The 22,893-nt window shown below is 37.8% G+C and overlaps 1 protein-coding gene across 13 annotated transcripts in view; it reads left to right on the top strand.

The window, feature by feature from the left end:
* ITSN1 (intersectin 1) overlaps positions 1-22,893 on the top strand; it is a 248,418-nt gene that overhangs the window by 137,352 nt on the left and 88,173 nt on the right. For 9 of the 13 annotated variants that reach the window (XM_074389318.1, XM_074389317.1, XM_039480382.2 and 6 more), the window contains 5 exons: positions 5,772-5,899; positions 8,226-8,455; positions 10,676-10,797; positions 13,243-13,257; positions 21,246-21,493. In XM_074389318.1, coding sequence (XP_074245419.1) covers positions 5,772-5,899; positions 8,226-8,455; positions 10,676-10,797; positions 13,243-13,257; positions 21,246-21,493 — 743 coding nt within the window. The remainder of the gene's footprint in view (positions 1-5,771; positions 5,900-8,225; positions 8,456-10,675; positions 10,798-13,242; positions 13,258-21,245; positions 21,494-22,893) is intronic. The other 4 variants (XM_074389319.1, XM_074389315.1, XM_074389325.1 and 1 more) reach the window with 1 other exon arrangement.

Genomic DNA, 22,893 nt, shown 5'->3' with positions numbered 1-22,893 from the left:
GAGGTTGCGGTGAGCCGAGATCACACCATTGCACTCCAGCCTGGGTAACAAGAGCAAAACTCCGTCTCAAAAAAAAAAAAAAAGAATGAATAAACATAGCCTGGTACAATGGCATATACCTCAGGAGGCCAACGTGGGAAGATCATTTGAAGCCAGAAGTTTGAGGCTATGATTTTGTCTGTGAATATCCACTATACTCCAGTCTGGACAACGCAGTGAGACCCCGTCTGTAAATAAATAAAATTTTTAAATGACTGAATATATAACTTTGTGATAAATGGACTGTCAGTTTACCTTGATTTGAGTATAGTTTCTGTGTTCTGAAATTGTTACTCAAAATTTTCCATACAGACGCAGTTCTCACCTCATGGGGTTTGTTAACTGGCTTTCTTTAATAGCTCTTGATTTGTTTCAAAACCACTTAATTTGGAAACGTTATTGTATTTTAAAACTCCAAAGACCTTTTATAAATTTTGATATTGTGTACTACATATTATCATCCCTTGGTGTGAAATAATGTTTATTTACAGAAAAGCACTTCTGCTTCAGACTTTTTATGGATATGTTATAGATAAACACCTGAAATTTCTGATGCTGGTAGCTACATCAGTTTTTTCATGAGGTCAATTTAATATTAACAGTATGAAGATTATTATAAATATTCTATGTGAACTAAACAATTTTATCTTGATTTATGGTGTTAAGTTCATGAATTTTAAGTAATTAAGGTATGCTTGTTTTTGTCTCTCATTTCCAAGAGACAACCTGAGGTGAACCAAAAGCAAAATAATCCTTCAAAAAAGTTAAATATCTAAATCAGCAAATAAATTTCTATTAACTGCTAGTATCCTTTCATAGGCCCATGTTGCTAGTTAATTGTTTTTCTCTTCATAAACATTTATGCAAAGTAATGTTTGTGAAAAGGAACGCTATACAAAATGTTCAGGTGCATGCTACTTTGTATTTCAAGTAATATTGTTTGACATAATACACCTATTTTTAAGTGTGTCTAAGACCAGATGAAGGAGAAACAGTCAGTTATTAAATCAAGTGATTCTGTGCCTTTCAACATAGCGGTAGAACAGCCATCTTCAGTAAACTTGAGCCACATTTCTCAGGGGAAAAATAGTTGGATCTTCTTGGGTATTCAGTTTCTCAGACATACTGCTTTTGAAATACTTTGGCTCTGTGCCTAGCATGTCCAAAGATATTTTATGGTTCAAATATCTTAGCTCTTTAGGGGAAGTAAGTGACTTTCCCCTCTTTGGTCTAGGGAAGAAAATTAAAAGCAAGTTGATTTTCATTTATCTTAACTAACACAAAACAGAATCTTGATATGCTAATAATTTTTTATTGTGATTCATAAGCTGGGTTTGATCAAAGACCCCTTGAGACTAATAAAAGCTGTTGTGAGATTTCTCTACCAGAAAAAATGCCCATATACCCCAAGTCTGCATGCTACATAGCATCCACAGGGCTGAAGCTTATTCACAGAACCTGGTTAAGAAACTCTGCTCTGTATCATCATAATTTTGCATATTTTGTTTTTTACTTAAAAAAAAAACATTAATATATATATGTTTAGTAATATACTACACATTTTATAGTTTTAATTTTTTCCCACATAAGTATTTATTTGTTACATGCAGCTAAAACTTCTTGACTACCGAATTTCTTATTTATTAAGAAAGTACTGTAACTATGTTTTATTAGAAGATAATATCAAATTACATACTGTACCTAGTGTAAAACATATCATACACTTGAATAGAATTTATAGAAGAAAAATCAACAAAGTTATACACTCCATACTATATTGCTAGATTATTATCCAGGCAAGAAACATGTTTTTATAGACTTGTTCATTTTAGAAAAAAAATCAATTAATTTTAGGAAGAACCAAGTGAGATACTAACTTTTGATTCATGGTAATTTCTCATTTGTTTCTTTCTGTTACAATAGTGAAATAACTGTGACAAATTCCACGTGGATTTAATAGAATTTGAGGGTCATTTTAATCAAGTTGCCTACCAGGAAAAGTTGATACTTACAATGTGGTAAAATTTTCCTTAGCCATTTCCCTGAATAGTTTGCTCATTTCCTAGATAAAGAATTTAATGACATCATATTTGTTTGTCACTTTGAATTATTTTTTTTTCTGGAAGGATTAAAAGGATACTTCTTAATAACTATAATTGTACTTAAGTCTCTTTAACAGTGTTGAAAGAATGAGAGAATAGTGTAGCCATCTACGCCCCTATGTGAAAAGATTGGGTGTTCTCTAAGGACTTGGTTGTGGCAAAGGAAGAAGAGTCATTCACTCATTTTTTAGAGTATTATTCCTTCATTCTGTAGATTACCTTCTTGGAAGTTCAACTTTTTAAAAAGCTTATCAACTTAGAAATCATGCTTGTTCTGCTTATTTTGATTCATGCCATAGTAAATTCCTAAATCCAAGAAAAGAGAAGACCCAGAATGCCTGCCAATGGGCAAGCACATTGATTTCCTTACAACTGTGTATCTCAGCAGTGTTCGACTTGGGTGAAGAAATGATAGAAAAACTTTGCCATCTTGAAATCTGGATCATAAAGTGCCAGCGCCTTCTGTTAACTTATTTATGGTTCCTGCAAGCTCCACTTCTTGGAGATACTTGAAGCTGCAATTATATAATCAGTTCCAAAGATTGGTTCAACCCATCCCATAATGCAGCTATACTTGAAAACAAGTGTGTTTAAAAATTTTTAAGTATCTTTTTTCATGTATTTGATACATTGAAAAATTATTTTCGAAACTGTGTCATAGGTAGGATTTTTTTCTGTAGATTCTTCAAAATCACTTTTTCTTATAAGCTTTTCAATTTTATAGTGCCTCCTAATGTATTACTAGCTTTACTTCCATCTGGTAATCAATGATCTGCAAATCCATATACAGTTACAAGAGCCTAGTATAGAAAGGAACTGTGCAGTGTAATTCTTGGGGAAAAATGAAAAATCTTTATTTGTACTTACAGGCTATCTATTATAGTATGTTGATACCTCATGGCCAGTGTCCATTCTGGTTGTTCAGTACCTGTTGTTGAATATTTTGAATATCACTCTACTTATGCATATATTTTTCCTGATGAAATAAGGACTTTTAAAAATATATAATCAGATTTCTGAACATCAAACTAAAATGTCATTTTCTTCCATCATTTCTTACTCTTCCGTATTTAATTTCAGCTCAGGGTTATTTTGGTTATGCTTTTTTCACTTATTCTTGCAGTTAAGAATAAAATTCTAAATAAAACAGACACTGAAATAAATAAATACTTATGTGATGAACAACATCTAAGATCTAACAGATCCCAAAACTAGAAGAACACCTAAAGGTCATCTATTCTGATTCATCTGCCAGCTCATGTCAAGGACTTGAGATTAGAATCCTGGTTTCTTGATTCCTAGTTCTGTACCTTTTAAGTATAGTCTTTTGCTGTAAATTATTTTTACTGAACCTATTTAAGAATGTGATAGAATTGAAAATGAAATTTTCATTCATGTTATTACTGATTACTATTTGTTCTTGATTCCAGGTTACTATGAACACCAATACTGCTGATTTTTTTAGCACATTAAAATTAAGTTTTACATCCCTTGATATGGCAGTGAGAAAGATGATGAAAAATGGATTTCTTTCTCCCTAGGGTTGATTTTTTGATGTCAGTTAGCACTTACCAATCACTGTGAGGCTTCATCATTGCTTTCCAGTCTTAGCCTCAGCCTCCCAAGTAGCTGAGATTACAGGCATGTGCCACCATGCCTGGCTAATTTTGTATTTTTAGAGGAGACAGGGTTTCCTCATGTTGGTCACGCTGGTCTCAAACTCCTGATCTCAGATGATCCACCTGCCTCGGCCTCCCAAAGTGCTGGGATTACAGGCATGAGCCACTGTGCCCAGCCTGTATATGCATTTTAACTTCAACCTTAGCAAAATAAGTAAGAAAGGGTTAGCCTAATCCTTAGGATTATTTTCCAATAACAAGTTCTTTTTTTTTTTTTTTTTTTGAGACGGAGTTTCACTCTTGTTACCCAGGCTGGAGTGCAATGGCGCGATCTCGGCTCACCGCAATCTCCGCCTCCTGGGTTCAGGCAATTCTCCTGCCTCAGCCTCCTAGTAGCTGGGATTACAGGCATGCACCACCATGCCCAGCTAATTTTTAGTATTTTTAGTAGAGACGGGGTTTCACCATGTTGACCAGGATGGTCTCGATCTCTTAACCTCGTGATCCACCCGCCTCAGCCTCCCAAAGTGCTGGGATTACAGGCTTGAGCCACTGCGCCCGGCCTACAAGTTCATTTTAACACTGACCTTCTACAGACAAACGCTCTATCTTTGTTATTGAATCTCGAATGAATCTAAAGGTAGGAGTTTTAGGGCCTGGAAGAAACTTGCCCGTCTAGTATTGCCAGTGAGAAAGGTGATAGAAGACAGGGCAAATCTTAGTCCTTAAATCTCCCTATAGAGATCCCTGGGCCAGCTACTGGGAGGACCAGCCCCAGTTAGACTGAGAAATCAACTGGAAAGATACCTTGGCTCTACTGGGCACTTTGACTCATCTGATTTATTGTTGGCCCAAGTAAGACTTTAAAAGGGAAAAATGAGATAAAGAGAGATTGGGGGGGTGGAATTAGGAAGAAGGAGGCACTGGAGGAAAAGGAGAAGGGGAAAAGGCAGAAGAAGGGAAGAAAGAGGGAAAGGAAGGGAGTCGGGAGGAGGGAAAAGAAGGGAGGAAGGGGTTTCAGTGGGGACCCTGGCAGATGACGCTGGGAACATCCAGGTAGGACACAGCAGGAAAAGGTACCTTTGTAAAGCACAAATTGGACTGTTCCCTATGGCAGCAGACCTGGCATGTGGAACAGGAACTTAGGGAAAGGGAAAAGAAGTAAGATGAATTTCAGTGACTCAGTCTATTGGTGACCATTTGACTCCTATGGAATCAAAGAGTTTCTTCCTCAGCAGACGTTTCCTTGTTCTTCATATTTTCAGGTGTTTAAACTTCTGACTCGAGTACTTTAAATATAGAATGCAATTTATTTTCAGTAGCCTGCTAAGGAAATTACTGCTATTCCTGCAGCTAGTTTCAAGTGAGGAAATTGGATCCAAGGTAGTCATCATCATTTTACTTTCAGCCTGATTGCTGGTTGAGTTTGGGGCAGTTAGCAACTTGAAGCATAGATTTAGTTGGAAAAGATGCTCTGGAAGAGGTGTAATTTGAAGAAAAATGACCCTGGGGGCAAGAATTGAAATCAGGGAGCAAAAAGATGTTCGTTTGATCTAAGGCAGCTTAGTGAAAGGAGGAGGTGAGGTTTGAATGGAGAGTAGTGAATGAAGAGGTGTGTGTATTTTCAAAGCCAGTAGAGGTTGGTGTTGATTGATAATCAGCATTATCATGATCATCGCCATGTCTCGGAACTGGTTATATTCCATTATACTTGCTGAGCCTTTAGCAGTATAGCTCCTCTGCTGCCCTTTTCTAGCAGGTTGCTTCTAGAGCAGATCATGGAAAATGGTATAATGTGTATGGCTTACTAGAATGTAATCTTGAGTGGCCTTTGGAAATCAGTCATGTCAAAATGTGGTGTGATTTTAGTTTTCCAAGTTGACTTTTTCCAACTCTAAACATGACCTCCTAAGTGTCCTAGGCTTCCCACTATGAAATGTTGCATGCTGATAAACAGTTGATGTACCTGTCACTCATGTTGCTACATGAAATGTTTCTTGATTATTTGTAGGAACTAAGAGAAATACATAGTAAGCAGCAACTCCAGAAGCAAAAGTCCCTGGAGGCAGAACGACTGAAACAGAAAGAACAAGAGCGAAAGATCATAGAATTAGAAAAACAAAAAGAAGAAGCCCAAAGGTGAGTCTTCTGTGGTTTATGCGCACATCTGGAAGGAACTTTGAGGATTTGCTATTCTTTGCCTGGCTTCTCCAAGTAGTTACTGCATCAGAAAGAACCTTCAGTCTTTCGTGTGCATGTGAAGTGTGAGTGCAAACACAGACACGTGTATATCTAAATCTTTGCGTATATCAGTACCCCCTGAAGTTTTTGGTTAGTTCCCAGAGCTCCCTCAAGCTACTACTATGTGGATAAATGGAATTATACGAGGAAATTGGGACACTTGGTGTGCTCATTTGCATGCGAATGGCCAAAATAACCTTTCCAGTTCACAGCCTTTTAGTAACGGGTGGGAATGCCTGGTTTGAAATCCAAGCCACTGAGCTAGCGCCCCACACAGGGCTTCTCTGGCAGGGTCAACGTGGGTCCCTCTGTTTCCCTTCTGTTTTTCAATTGCAAATTAAACTTTAGTACAAAAGGGGAAATTTTGCCACTGCTGCTTAGTGCATCGGATACAGACCTGTTTTTGTTTGAAGATTCGTGTTTGTGATATTTTTATTTTTATGTGTAACTTTCTGTAGTAAATTGTAGAATTTTTTGTCTGATTTTGTTACTGGGTATTTGCCTTTTAAATGTCAGTTAATTTTAGACTCCACAAAACAAAAATGACCAAATGTCCCAATGACAGGCTATAGATTATAAAAGTTGGTAATTGAAATTTGATTAAAAAGATGAAGAAACAGATACTTGAGGCAAGTCATTGACTGTAGTAGGCTGAGTTCAGTTAACCTGCCCAGAGCTGTGAATACTTTCTTATGGATATACAGAGTCTTCTGTTTATTTCGTTTGTATTTTTGTTTTTTAGTGCCAGTGGGGAGGTATCTGGGCTCTCAGACCAATTTACAGGATTGTTTTATGGTTTTGTTGGGGGTCAGACTAAAGATCTCCTCTTTGGATATATTGATTAACTCCATCCTTTTCTTACCTCCACAGTTTATAAAATGTTTTTATTATTCACACTATACTGAACTGCTATGTTCCCACAGAGTAGAAATAAACATAAAATATAGAAAAATAGATAAAATAGCATAATACAGAAAGTAGTATAATAAAAATACAATATGTAATATATTCCAATTATATAGATAAAAAGTACTACAAATTAACTTCAGAAATTCAATGGTTATACACTATGTATGGTGACCTTTATTGGTAGAAAATATGAAATAATTTTATTATGGTTTTTTGTTGTCATGAATAGCAACGTCCTATCCCTCCAAAAAATGTTTTAATGCTTTCTTAAAAGACATTTTACAAGTTGCAAATAAAATGTTTAAGATTTAAGTTTAAAAGACTTCTGCATTAAAATTTCACATTTATACAGAGTATAAATCAATGTAATTTTTTGACAATGGAGAATAAAAGTAGTTTGTTTAAATTAGTTTCCATGGTAGGTTCCTAATTCCAGCCAGTGACCTGTGTGCATCAGCCTTGTCACAGGACGGCAGTTCAGGGCGGAGACTCTGGGACCAGGCACATATGGCTGTGTGACATGGACGAGTCATGTAGTATCTCTGCCCCGGCTTCCTCATTTGTAAATGGGAGTAATACTAGGACCTACCTACCTGATTGGCAGGTTAAAGGAGTTAATATATGAAGAGCTAGTTATGTCATTTGGTTTTACATATTAATTTCATTTAAATATTTTCTGCCTTTATAAAGTATTAAGGAATGAGAAAAATCATTCTCAGTCTTTTACTGTGGGTTTCAGGTTGAGGCCATCAAAAATCTCAAGGCCTAGGTTTAATTCCAATTACATATTTTGTGGTAGCTACTTTGAAAAACACAATCAAAGTAGTTGAAATCAATAAAACCGTTTCTTGCTTTCAGCTTCAGGTTTTGGGAGCAATGTGTGTGATATAAATGTGTTGTGCCCTTAGCTGGGGGGAAATGTTAGTGATCTGATTGATCATGGACTAATTTTAAGTGATATTTTCATTTACAGTGTTGGGTGTAGTTTATTTTTATAGAAGTTATGTTCTCTCTGTTTTATGGCCTTGTTTGTTTGTTTTGGCAGTTTAATACCAGCTTTATTATTAAGAAGTATTTTTCTTATTCTTGCAACCACTTGGTAAAATACATCAGAAATTTTCTCTGTGTTTTCCTAAATAATGTGATTTCTTCTCACTCAGAATTGGAGCCCTAATTCAGTTGCCCATCTGAAGAATAAGTTTCATTGATGTTTACCATCTCATTTACTGGATGGAGCTTTTTTTTGTGAAAAGAGGCAACAGTAGTGTTAACTTAGGGTTGCTTCCTTGCTGTAATTAAGCGTGTTTGTTGGCAGACGAGCTCAGGAAAGGGACAAGCAGTGGCTGGAGCATGTGCAGCAGGAGGATGAGCATCAGCGACCAAGAAAACTCCACGAGGAAGAAAAACTGAAAAGGGAAGAGAGTGTCAAAAAGAAGGATGGCGAGGACAAATGCAAACAGGAAGCACAAGACAAGCTGGGTCGGCTTTTCCATCAGCATCAAGAACCAGCTAAGCCAGCTGTCCAGACACCCTGGTCCACTGCAGGTATTAGAAGCCAAAAACAATTGTAGAAAATAAGTCGTCTTCTCTCCCAGATCCTCCTGAGAAATGCCTATATCTTGTCAGAACCTGCCTTGGCTACATTAACAGATGAGAACATCAGTCTCTTATTTTGAGCATGGCAGCTCTTCTTTCCCCAGGGTCATTTGAGATCTTGTAATTCTCCCACCACCATGCCAGCCTCTGGCCCACAATACACTGACATCCACGGAGTTAACAAAAGTGACGCGAAGTTCCATTGGTCTTAACCTATGCTGCAAAAAGAACCTGCTGTTTCTCTGGCTTGTTATTTCCCTCCCTGGAATTTCTGAGCTGTTTCTGCAACAGAAGGTGGCACCTTCCACTCTTGCCTCCACTGATGTGGGATTCACTGTCTTTGGTCTGCATTGCATAAAACTGCTTTTATTTTTTGAAAAGTGTCAATGTTTTGCCCTTTGAATATAATTTCCCTCTCTTTTTTTTAAGTTTTCTTTTTTCTTTGAGACAGGGTCTCACTCTTGGCACTGAGGCTAGAGTGCAGTGACACAGTCATAGCTCACTGCAGCCTCAAACTCTTGGGTTCAAGCAATCCTCCTGCCTTAGCCCCCCAAGTAGTTGGGACTATAGGCGTGCACCACCATGCCCAGCTAATTTTTTTTTTTTTTTAAGAGATGGGATCTCTTACTTGGTATATTCTCCAGAAGAAAATAAAAAAAAGAGATGCAGTCTCACTTTGTTGCCCAAGTTGGTCTTGAACTCCTAGCCTCAGGCAGTCTTCCCACCTTGGTCTTCCAGAGTACTGAAATTACAAGCCTGAGCCACCACACCTGGCCTAATTTGCCTTAAAAAATAAATAAATAAATGGAAGACCAAGAAAAGAGATAAATGAAAGACTGATCTAATTGGAATAGCTAGAAAAAGCTATCCTTTATAATACCGGATGTAAGCCAGAATGTATTTTAAGATTCTTGTGTGGTTGTGTGATTGTACAGTTTTGCAAATAATACTCAGCAGAAGCAAGTCATTGCTTTTTCTTTGTGTGGTAAATTATACCAATTTTGCTTGGTCATCGGTGTGCTTTTTTAGTGCTGCAGTATACACAACAAAAAGAAAGGAAAAACACTCAAGCTATTCTATAAAGGTTTAGTGGTTCCCAGCTGCATAGTGGGCAGAGATGGGCGTGAAGTATGGAGTTGCATTAGGTGCCTTACTGCCTTCAGATGCACATAGTCCAGGGGAAAGACTGGCAGGTCATCAGATCTACACAGTAGCAACCATGTCATAGGAGGGGCAAATTTATTTTTTGATAGTTTTTTTTAATCTGAAAATAATTTCACTGTTGATCTTAGGCAATTAGTTTAAGTTCTTTATGTGTCATCCTATTATAAAACGAGGATTTACTTTTCCCTTTCAGTCAGTAGGAAATCTTGCATATCATACAGTTCAAAATCATATGGAGATAATACTTTCTCCTCATTGCTTTTCAGATAAGATAGGTATATGTCAACATACTTGTAGCTCTTGAGTAAAAATGCCCAGAGGTCTGTTATTAGTTGTTGCTAACCAGAATCCGAAATAACCTCTGCTCATGTGCATTTTTTAAAATTTTATTTTATTTAAAATCTGAATTATTTTCATCTAGAGTTCATCCTTAGACTCATTATTTCCCCAGGAAATGTAGAGAAGACTTTCTTCATCGGGGATTATCAGTATAACTGAAATCAGCACTTAGGTTTTATATGACCATGTTAAGAGCCTAAAACATCTGCATTTTCATGTTTCAGTATGGAAACTGGTGCCTCTGTTCCCTCGCAAACAAATTTGCTTCTTGGCTGATTCAGATTTTGGGTCATATCCTAACTGCTGCATTGTACTCAACACGCTGGGTAGGGAGAAGGGGGGTATTGATGCTTTACAGATCTGGACTGCTAGAGCCCAAGCCAAGAGGCAGAGACAAGGGACCTTTAGGCAGCCTTGCTGCACTCAGCCTTGGAATGACCTCTGTTTTAGAGAGAGTCACTAATGAACTTTCTGGGTTTGAGTTGCTGATGTCAGATTTGGCTTCCCTTTGGCATTCAGTGTGTGTTTCATAAATTCCTTGAATGAAGGGAAACAGTTCAGAGGTTGAGATAGGCAGTACAGGAGATGTTAGTTGTTTGGCTTATTGTCATACATTTGTGTTCTCTGTAATTATTTATTTTTGTCCCCCCACCTTTTTTTGAACAGAAAAAGGTCCACTTACCATTTCTGCACAGGAAAATGTAAAAGTGGTATATTACCGAGCCCTGTACCCCTTTGAATCCAGAAGCCATGATGAAATCACTATCCAGCCAGGAGACATAGTCATGGTAAGAAAGACTCCACTGAGAGGGTCGTTTCTGTTGAAGATTAGCCTCTGTCCTCTTTTTGCACTTTATTAGACAATTGTGAGATTGTCAGTGAGTATGAAACCCAGTAATCCAGCATCTAGATTTTTAAAGTATAATAGAAGCTCAATCTTTTTTCTTTTCTATTAAAATGAAAAGTGGTATTTAAAAAAACGTATTCTAACATTACTTTAAAATTGAGTTGGTAAAGACAAAGTGTTCTTATTTTAAAATCTATAAATGATAATTTCAGAGTTTAGATTACTACTTATATACTATGATTATAAATATATAATATATTTTATATATGATGTATATACAATTATATATGTGTATACACACACACACACACACATACACACACACACACACACACACACACACACACACACACACACGGATCCTCCAAGGTGGGAGGAGGCCAGGAATCTTTAAGAAATAGTTATAAGTGCAAAACACTCTATCATCATTCTCATAATTGCAATGATAACTTTTGTATCTTTCATCAAATCATCTTTTTTCCCTTTAATTATGCAAACTTTGAATTATGTAAAAAGAGTAATGAATTATACAGTTAATCTGCTTTCCTACTCTGTAACAGAAGATAGTTAGAATTTTGCTGTTACTGTTTCTTTCCTTTAACTGTAATAATAATCTTATGATGTGACTAAAACTATAGGAACCAGTTTAAGAAAGAAAATTAGATAACATGGTTGATCTAAATTATTTTCTAAAAGAAAATAATAGTTCCTTGTTCTTGTTACTCACTTTAGAGTCTTAGAAATAGTCAGCTTTGCATTACTCTTAGCATTACTTTAAAAGATAATTTAGATTTCGTTGTTGTTGTTGACACAGGTTCTCGCTCTGTCACCCAGCCTGGAGTGCAGTAGCACGGTAATAGCTCACTGCAACGTCTGCCTCCTGGGCTCAAGCAAAGCGATCCTCTCACCTCATCCTCCCAAGTGCTGGAAGCACCGGCATGCGCCACCATGCCCAGCTAATATTTGTGTTTTTTGTAGAGTCAGGGTTTCTCTGTGTTGCCCTGGCTGGTCTTGAATTCCTGGGCTCAAAGGATCCTCCTACCTCAGCCTCCCAAAGTGCTGAAATTACAGGCATGAGCCACCACGCCTGGCCTAGAATTTTTAAAGAACTATGAAAGTTAACAATTGAGACAAACATATTTTTTGCCCAAGGACTGTATGTCTTTGAAGTATAAAGGGTGTTGTACAGGTCATTATAATATTACTCATGCATTCATCTTGCCGTGTACACTTCATATCTCTGTGTATAGGATGGATCTTTAATAGGCTAAAATACATGGAAAGAACAATATGTTTGGTACTTAGATAAATCAATCCCTCTGTCCTCTTTTTTTCTTTCTCTAATAGCTGCTTTCTCTGTAATTACCATGGGCTAGAAGAAGCAAGGCCAAAGGTCCCAAATTATTTTTTCTTTAATTGTTTTGTTTTGTTTTTGAGATAGGGTCTCACTCTGTCACCTAGGCTGGAGTACAGTGGCATGATCGTGGCTCACTGCAACCTCCACCTCCCAGGCTCAAGTGATCCTCCTGCCTCAGCCTCTTGAGTAGCTCAGAGGCATGTGCCACCATACCCAGCTAATTTTTCTTTTTTTATTTTTTGTAGAGACAGGGTCTCCCTATGTTGCCCAGTTTCCAAATCTTTAAAAGTTAAAATCACCTTAACAATAATAAAAAACTTCTTCAAATATACTCTGTGGCTTCATTCAACACACAGTTACTGAATGTCTTAAACATGCTGGGTGCCAGCCTTACTCATTCTTTACAGAAAGAACTGGTAGTTTGGGCACGCCACTCTGTACACACACACGGTAATTTGAGCCAGTAGGGTGTGTTTGTCAGCTTTCTTCTGACTTCACCACCTGCTCTTTCCTACACCATGGTTTCTAATAGCCTGAAGCTACTTTACTCATACTTCCTCATATTTGAAGTAGTGTCTCCTGTAAAGCAGATTAATTATAAAATATATAAACACCGTATAATAGGAATCGAAAATTTCTGAAAATACAATGTCACATCAGTGAGGACCTCATGACAATTTTTTTTAATGCTTAAAGAAAAACAGGCTAATATTTCTGGAACTGGATATTGTTGGAACACAAGGTGCAGAGGAGCAGCTTGCTCTTTTCTTAAAATAAGGGAATGTTATGAAATGTTATGATAAGGAAATGTTACAGGTGATCTATATCTTAATGAGAAAGCGTTGCTGTTTTATGGGAACATATTTGGGCTTTACCTGTAATCCTAGGCCTATTGAAACCTTTTCCTAAAATTGGCTAGTTAACCACCAGCTTGATGAGATGCGTAGAGTTTAGATATGCTGTAAGAGTAAAGCATGTCATTAAACATATATTTTGCCTTGCTTTCAAACCTTTGCTTTCCTGGTGGAGGTTAAAGGGGAATGGGTAAGTGTTGCCTAACTGTCAGGAAGTCTGCATCTGATTCAATGTTTTGTTCTTTTAAGTCACTTGAATTCTGTGTAAGTACACATATCTCTGGGTGTTGTCGTGGCAGTAAAAATGTGTTTGAGTCTGTGTAGTAGGTTGTGTCTTTTTTTAAAAAAGTAAGTCTTCTCAGTTTATGTACTGGGTTTCTTTTTGCTGGATTCCTTTTAAGGACTAACTTGAATGCTCTGTGTTTGGTCAGGGATTAGGTCAAGTCTCCATCTCAGGCCATAGACCAAAAGGAGTTCCAAGTAGATTAAGCATAAAAGATAAAATTCTGGGAAAAAAATTTTTTGAGGAGACTTTTGGAATAATTTTCTGGCTAAGAAAGGCCTTTTAAGCTATAAAAACTGAAGTCGTAAGACGCAAAAATGGACAGTTGACAATATACAAAAATTAAAATGTCTATATTTCAAAATATATGAGACCAAGAGTTACATAAAGGGTTACCCCTGTTACATAAAGACTCCAGACAGTTAACTTTGAATGAGGCCCACAAGCCTTAAACAATTGGCAGAGGGTGGGAAGGCATGTTCACAGATGAAATAAAAATTCAGTTATTTAAAAAACACATGAAAAGATGCTTAGCGTCTTGGGTGATCAGAAAAATGCAAGTTAAAAAACAAAATAGCATTGTTCCTTTATCAAATGAGCAAGTTTAACAGTCCAGTAATATCCAGCTTTGTCAAGAGTGTAGGACAGTGGATATAATGTACATTGTTAGCATGGTTGTATAAGTTGGTTAAGTGATTTGGAAGGCAGTTTGGCGGTGCCTGTTTAGATTTAAAATTCTCATTCCCTCTGCCCCAGAAATATTTTTCTCCTTCCTCTCATCCCTCTCCTTCCTCTTTTGGGCACATGCACAAACATGTGTGTACATAGATGTTCACTGCAGTGGTGTTGGTAAAAGCAAATAAACAACCCAGTGTCCATCAGTAAAGGGATGGTTTAAATAAATTATGATATAGCTAAAAAAATACTGAAGATTAAAACTTATATAGATCACATATACAAATAAGTTTTCCATCAAAAAAGCAGACAAATGTGTGCAGCATAATTGCATTTTGGTTAGAAATAAAACTATATATGTATTTATGTGTTTATGTATAGTTAATAATTTTGAAATATAGTGTATCCAGCTGTTAACAGTGGTTGCCACTGGACAGTAAAGAAGGGACTTTCATGTTGAATTTTATAGACTTCTATATTATTTTCAATAAATGTATCTAAGTTGTAATTTTTAATAAAACACTAAACATAAATTCAACTTCAAGGACAAGTATAGCAGAGAATATCTACCCAGGACTGTAATGGTGTTTATTTTATCTCAGACCTCCCAAACATGTAATGAAATGTAAAGTGTACTACTAGGCATCATTCATTGGCTTGAGGAAGGGATAGCAGTGTTTTGATTTTGTGCTACAAAATGCATTTTGATACTCCAAGTGCCATTCCAGCTGTGTTATCTTTGTGAGGGTAACAATTAATACAAAAAGATAGATATTGACATCTAATAGCAACAGGTTTGCATCTTTTAAATTTTGTGAGTTTTGCAATTAACAGAAGATGAGCATGCAACATGTAGTAGAACGTTACTTTCAGTATCTCTAGGTTGAAAAATCAGGGGTTCGCTTTTACTTTTGTGGGCACAGTCATCAGATTCTCAAATTCCTCAAAGTTCTTTGGGATATACCTTACTATAATATGTTAGATTTTTAAAGTCCAACAGTGTAATGGTGTTTTCTTTTTTAATGTAGGCAGTCTAAGCCTTCAAAATATTTTGCTTTTAGAAAAACTTAGCTTGGTTCTATCCAAAAATATAACTTCTCATGGTTAACAAAAATTTAATGTGATATCTTGTATATAGCATTATTTTCAGTGTTGTTGTTCATAGAAAATTATCATGTCTGTCATTCATATGCTTAAGATCTTTTTAGAAAAAATCTAGAGAAACACATGAAAAGGCCAATATTCGATGAAGTTCTCAATAAATATTCACTAACTCTGCTAGAAATTTAAAAGAGAGGAATCAGTGTAAAGCGATGATATAGAGATATAGAGAATATCTCTATAGCGAGATTGAATTTGACCTTGATGACTAAGGCTTAGATGCTTAGAAAATATATGGCCTCTCTTGATTGGGAAGTTCCAATACTTGGGGGGTGAAAATCAAATTTGACATCTGTAACATGTTAGTAGAGTATAAGAAACGAGAAGACCTAGGCTCACTGCTGTTTTGTTGAGATCTTGAGGACACAGGCTGAGCATCTAATTCAGGAGTGTGCAATCTTTTGGCTTTCCTGGGCCACATTGCAAGAAGATTGGTCTTGGATCACACATAAAATGCACTAACACTAGCTCATGAGCTTTAAAAAAAATCACCAAAAAATCTCATAATGTTTTAAGAAAGTTTACGAATTTGTGTTGAGCTGCATTAAAAGCTGTCCGGGGTCACATGTAGCCTGTGGGCTGTAGTTTGGACAAGCTTGGTTTAAATGCTTCTCCTTGGATGGATGCAGGCCTGAACACATCCAGATTGCTGAGGGAGCTTCCAAAAAATAACCCATCCCAGGGCTCACCCCCAGAGATTCTGGGAACTTTACTGCATATACACTATTTGAAAGCCTGGCCAGGTGGTTCTGTTTGGGCAGGCGTCCCCAAACTTTTTACACAGGCGGCCAGTTCACTGTCCCTCAGACTGTTAGAGGGCCGCCACATACTGTGCTCCTCTCACTGACCACCAATGAAAGAGGTGCCCCTTCCTGAAGTGCGGCGGGGGGCTGGATAAATGGCCTCAGGGGGCCGCAGTTTGGGGACGCCTGTGTTAAGAGTCAATTTCGGGAACCACTAATCTAACCTATTCTCTTTTTTCCTGTCAGGACTAATCCTAAATCAGTTCTAGAAAATATCCTCACAAAAACATCCAAAAAGGAATGGACTTCTTTAGTAGTTATCAGTCATTAGCCAGTCAGTTCATTCTGGAAATTGTCTTAGTGTTACTCTTGTAACAATTTTTAACTCTTACTTTTTCCTTTTCTTCTCTTGACAGACATTTTAAAAAATGTAGCCAGCAATACCTTTTTCCTCTACCTGCCATAGATTTCCATAGATTAAACATCTGAACAGAACTCATTTAGTAATGATTGGCCGTAATGTCACTGCAGTTTTGAGGGACCAGTATACACGTGATTACAGGGTTGGCTTAAATCCAGCTCAATTACTGCCTGTTTTGTAATAAAGTTTTATTGGAACATGGCCGGGCTCCTTCATTCAAATATTGTCTACACAGCTGCTTTTGTGCTATCATGGCAGATTTGAGTAGTTGGAACAGAGGAAAAATTTGCCAGCCTCCAGGTTGGAGCTTTAGAAAAAGTTTTAATATCCTTATCTAGGAATCTGGGGAGAAATCTTACATTTCAAAACCAACAAATCCATGAAAAATGTTTTGCTACCTGCACTCCTCAACACATCCTATGCAGCCACTGTCAGCTGGTCTGAATACACAGGCTAAACCTGTTTGCTACACTTGTTTATCATGTTATCTTTGAGGGAAAAAGGAATTTCTCCTTCCCTCCTTTGTGACAAGGTCAGAGATTTTAGAAATAATAATCTTACCTAATGAAGACAGCAGCCATTGAACATATAAAAATTGAGAAAAGAAGTTTAATATTGTCAGGCTTTAGCCAAATGGACTCGAACCTGCAGTGGCTGCTGTGTGTATTTGACTGTTGCATCAGTGAGCTGCAGTATGCAGTGTGTAATTGCTAACATTTTGTAGACTAGCTCTGTAACATAGTCCCAGAAATGTGAACAGTATCTGGTGTTTGTACTTCACTTTAATGATGTTTCACTAGAATTACTCCCAAATACACTCGGGTGTTACAGTGTGACTGATAAATGAAATTGTATTGAAACCAAAATTGTTGATAATAAAATCTCCTGTATAGCCCCCAGTGGGTAAATTGTACATTGTGTAAAAGTCCACATTGGAACCAGTCATATTACAAAGCCGTTTGTGTTCCTACTTCTTGGTCTGCCATAATCTTATGTTTTCCAAAATTGGATTGGCATTTTGGATAGTTTTCCAAATCCAGGAAGAAATATTTCTCATTTTCATATGCTGACTTTTGTGCTCTTTCTAAGTGGTTAATTTAATTTAGGTGTTAAGAATGAATGTCTTTTACATCCCCTGAATCTTAAAATGTAATAATTTATTAAAATTAACATATTCTTATAAGAGTAAATTAAACTAATTGAGACTATTGTTTTGGGGGGGGGGGTTTGAGACCAGTGGATTTCTTTGCTTAAAAGTGAAATACTGATTTCACTGTTGGCCTTGGGGATGGTAGAAGCTCTTGCTTGTAGAGATAAGAGGTTGATATGGCCCCTCCTTCACTCTTAAGTTTACACTGCACCAGCATGCGTTCTATCATATGTGGGGACAGGCTGGTGTTATCAGTTTACTGGAGGGGGAGGACATTTCTGCAGGGTTTCAGATCCCATTCCAGATGTCCACCGAAAGTCTTTTTATCTTTTTTTTTTTTTTTCTTTGACACGGGGACTGGCTCTATCACCCAGGCTGGAGTGCAGTGGTGCGAACTTGGCTCACTCTAACCTCCGCCTCCCAGGTTCAAGCTATTCTCCTGCCTCAGCCTTCTGAGTAGCTGGGATTACAGGCATGCACCACCACACCCGACTAATTTTTGTATTTGTCTTAGAGACAGGGTTTCATCTTGTTGCCCACCTCGGCCTACCAAAGTGCTGGAATTACAGGAGTGAGCCACCACACCTGACCTAAAAGTCTTATTAACCAGCCATGACCCATTGTTTCAAGGGAGTGACAATAGATCAGGGGACATAATTTAGCAAAGCAGCTGACCTTTGAGGAGGTTCAAAATGAGCAGATGGGTAGGAGTTCCCGTCAGTCAAGGGATTGACTTGAGCCCCGAATGGATTGCTATGGCAAGGTCAACCTAGAAGGAGCAGGGCACTCCTGTGCAAAGAAACAGATTGTTACCTCGAGTGAAGGTAAAGTCAAACGAGGCTTTTAGAACAGGACAGAAGCCCAAGTAAGAGAACTACAGCACAAAATCAGAGCTGGACAACAAGAGAAATGACTTAAAAAAAAAAATCCAGCTAGGTGTGGCAGTGGGTGTCTGTAATCCCAGCACTTTGGGAGGCCAAGGCGGGCAGATCACCTAAGGTCAGGAGTTCAGGACCAGCCTGGCCAACATGGTGAAACCCCATCTCTACTAAAAACATAAAAATTAGCTGGGCGTGATGTCAGGTGTCTGTAATCCCAGCACTTTGGGAGGCCAAGATGGGCAGATCACCTGAGGTCAGGAGTTTGAGACCAGCCTGGCCAACATGGTAAAACTCTGTCTCTACTAAAAATACAAAAATGAGCCGGGTGTGGTGGCAGGTGCCTGTAATCCCAGCTACTTGGGTGGCTGAGGCAGGAGAATTGCTTGAACCCAGGAGGCAGAGGTTGCAGTGAGCCGAGATCGTGCCACTGCACTCCAGCCTGGGTGACAAGAGTGAGACTCCAACTCCAAAAAAAAAAAAAAAAAAAAAAAAAAAAAAAATCTTAACACTTCTTGTATGTCAGGCATTGGTGTAAATATTTGTCCATTGTCACAATGAGCATTATATAAAAGTCAGGTATTTTTATTATCCCCATTTTACAGATGAAGAAACTGAGTTGTCAAGAGATTAAACTTGCCCAAAGTCAACCAGTTAATAGATTGTAGAACTAGCACTTAAATTGAGATGGTCAACTGCAGAGCCCTATTCTTGATGGTTACACTTTGCAGTCTTGATACTAAGTAATCGTGTGTTTGGCTCAAGCTCCTAACCCACTCCTGCCTGACAGCACCTTTGGTCCTAGAACCAAGGTGACTGATCTTGACTACTGAGTCTACTAAGACGCCTGGCAGGACCTGGCTTGGATAGAGACAGCTATGTTTCTAGTGTGGAGCAGTTCTAAAGTTAGAGTGTATCACCAGCATCTAGCCATTTTAGTTTAGCATAAAAGAAGATCCAAATGGGGGAGAATTTATCTTAAGTCCTCATCTAGAGAAACAGTTGGGACTGCCCAGAAAAAGAACAGTACGAACAAAACAATGACTGGAAAGTGGCTAGTGTGTTCAGTGGGTGTAAGTGTGAGTGGGAATGACAGAACTGTCAAGCCAGAAATTCAACCTTTGGAAGTGCTACTGCATTTTATCCGAGGGAACTCCTTTTTCGGTTGTTTGGAGAATTCTCAGCTTTAAACATTGCTCTTATATGTGACAATAAATTCCCTAAAGTGGAGCAAGTAGGCATCACCTACTTGCTGACTATTTTGTAAATAACAGGTAGAATTCAGTAGTAAATCTTGCCTTGTATTCTGTTTTCTCCACCTCTGCCCCAAGGATTTTTTTATTCAAATAAGCTAATAAATATTGAACCCTGTTACTTACTCTCCACTTAGAACATACGGATAGATGTTTGTTTAATGTAATCATTTTTTGCTTTATTTTTAATTAGTTTTTACTGAATACTTGAATGGGTTAGACAACTGATATTTTTGTCAGATTTTTCCAAAATCATTGTTGTGTATCACCCTGCCTACCCATGTCTGAATTCTAAACAGCAACTTTAATGTCCAATGAAGTGTTTGATGTTTTACTCCTTAGGCAGCATATGAAGGCATAAAAATAAGATATATGGTTTCATAAGATAAGATCCTTATAAAAATTATAGTAATGAAAATAAGCTTTTTGTTTTGTTTTGAGATGGAGTCTCGTTGTCGCCCAGGCTGGAGTGCAGTGGTGCAATCTCAGCTCACTGCAACCTCTACCTTCTGGGTTCAAGCGATTCTCCTGCCTCATCCTCCCAAGTAGCTGGGATTACAGGCACCTGCCACCAAACCTGGCTAACTTTCTTATATATTTATTTATTTATTTATTTTTAGTAGAGACAGGGTTTCGCTATGTTGCCCAGGCTGGTCTCAAACTCTTGACCTCAGGTGATCCACCTGCCTCAGCTTCCCAAAGTGCTGGGATTACAGGCATGAACCACTGCGCCCGGCTGAAAATAAGTTTTCTAATAGCAAATGTGATTGTCCTCCAAAGTCATTCTCCTGTTGCTCATCAGATAGTAGGGGCAACTTATAAAGAAAAATAGAATCGTTTTGGCCATTTTGGATGATCCATTTGAGTCAGAATTAAAATGCAAAGCTTAAAAGCATTTGGTGTGATAGCCTCTGTGAAATTTTTGAACAGTATGATTCTGTATTCTCATGTGCACTTTTGTAGAATATGCAAGTTAAATTTGTGCAAAAAAAAACTACTTAATACAATTGATTATTGCTGCGAATAATGACATCCTTAATTTTCTCATCATGTGTCTGTGGAGCTTTTAAATGACTAAACACAGCAGCAGTCAGCGTTGCTTCCCATGGAAGCAAATCCTTGTTCTTTTTAAATCTTCCTTGTCCCTATACTGAATAAATACTACTTAGTTATTGGAGGTTTTCAGAGTACTGAATTTATATTGATTGAACCCTTTTCTTTCAACTTGAAATAATAAACCCAAGTCAAATTATTTTTAATAATTACGTGACTTTCTGAGTGATGAAGCCTGTCAGGTCACTTCCCAAATCAAAACATTTAAATTACATGCCTGAGGACTCCAGGCACTTTGTCTCAACTGCCATTATTAGGAAAGCATGGGGAAAGGCTTTTCAAAAAAGTACAGAGAGTAAGAACTTGAATTATAGTGCATTTTTTTCAGCATTACTGCTTGGAGACTCTTTTCCCAGACACCTGGACTAAAATGAAGAAATTCCTATGCCATATGTCAGTCTAAAGAGGGCAGAGGCTTGGGACTTTGCTGTAGCAGGGTGCTGGGTCTATTCAGGGGTTGATTTAGTTCCACTTAAATTGAAGTTTTGACTTTTTCCACAGGTGGATGAAAGCCAAACTGGAGAACCCGGATGGCTTGGAGGAGAATTAAAAGGAAAGACAGGATGGTTCCCTGCAAACTATGCAGAGAAAATCCCAGAAAATGAGGTTCCTGCTCCAGTGAAACCAGTGACTGATTCAGCATCTGCCCCTGCCCCCAAACTGGCCTTGCGTGAGACCCCTGCCCCTTTGGCAATAACCTCTTCAGAACCCTCCACGACCCCCAATAACTGGGCCGACTTCAGCACCACGTACGTGTTAGTGGGCTCTTCCTGGTGATTTTTGAAATCCCAATTTGATCATCTTTTTTTCCCCCTCTAAGTATTTTCATAGTCTTGGGTTGTCCCTCTATGAAAGGGAGCTGGCTTTTACAAAATATTTGCCTATGATCTTGTTTTGTTCAATATTGTATTTGTATCTATCACTCTTGTAGAGGAATGGAGAAATATAGTTTCCTGATAATCTGTTTTGACATCCATGTCAGTCAGCAAATTTTGAGAGTCATTTCCTGCATGCAAATAGCACTTTTTCTTGCCAGGCAGAAGCAAAAATTGAATTCAGTCATGTGGTTCTGAATAAGATAGAAAGCTGTTTCCTTTAAAGCTTTCCACTTTCATTAATCTTACACAAATGTACAGTAGAATGAAGAAGTGTTTGCGCTTGGCCACGGTTAGTTCTGTGCCCTGGTTCATCAGGAAGTGGCATTTTAAAAACTGCGTGTAAGCAGAGGTTTGAAATGATAGATGAAATCGCTGTCCAGACTTCCAGTTTATAGGGCCATGACCTAGATGAGCAATTGTCTAAAAATATTTTATACTAGGACCCAAGTATGAGTGATTTGAATAAGAAGTATTTGAAGTTTTTTTTCAAGTCTAATCATCTTTCAGAAGAAACAAATCAAAGGCAAGGAATCTGGATGTATTGCTGGAGAAGGATCAGATGGAACAAATAGAGGGAAGAAAGAATAATTACCCAGGGCAGGAGGAAGTGGAGGGAAGGATGTAAGGAATAGCAAGTTTTTCATACTTTATTTTTACGTGAAATAAGGTGAAGGTGCTAAAGAAGGTTCCCCCCCATCTAATCTCTGCTTTTAAAAAAACCAATAACCTTCCATTAGCTTGACTTCCAAATTGAAGCTTTCCCTTCCTCTTTTGATCTCGACTGAAAAGTTCCGAAAACTAAAGCTTAGGCTAAAATAGAAGACTACAGGTAATAGCATACTTTACAGGATTTTTTTTTTTTTTTTTTTTTTTTTGCTATGGATCAAATCAGAATGACTCTTCCTCAATAAATGTATGGTATGCAGTTCTCTTGCTATAATTTTGGGCATCTTATTTTCTAAATAAAAAATCAGGAATTACTTTGATTTTCAGATTTGTTTGTATATCTTACAAAGATGTAACAAGTAAATTACCTTTAGATCTGCACTCACACAGATATGTTTATCTAAAATTATTTATTATTATTTTGAGACAGGGTCTCACTTCATCACCCAGGCTGGAGTGCAGTAGCACAACCATGGCTCACAACAACAGCCTTGACCTCCTGGGCTCAAGCAGTCCTCCTGCCCCAGCCTCCCAAATAGCTGGGACTACAGGTTCATGCTGCCATGCCCAGCTAATTTTTAAATTATTTGTAGTGATTAGGTCTC

Source organism: Saimiri boliviensis, chromosome 18, assembly GCF_048565385.1.
Source record: "Saimiri boliviensis isolate mSaiBol1 chromosome 18, mSaiBol1.pri, whole genome shotgun sequence".
In the NCBI taxonomy this organism is placed as follows: Eukaryota; Metazoa; Chordata; class Mammalia; order Primates; family Cebidae; genus Saimiri; species Saimiri boliviensis.
Note: the sequence above shows the minus strand (reverse complement) of the source record. Positions and strands in the feature narration are given on the sequence as shown.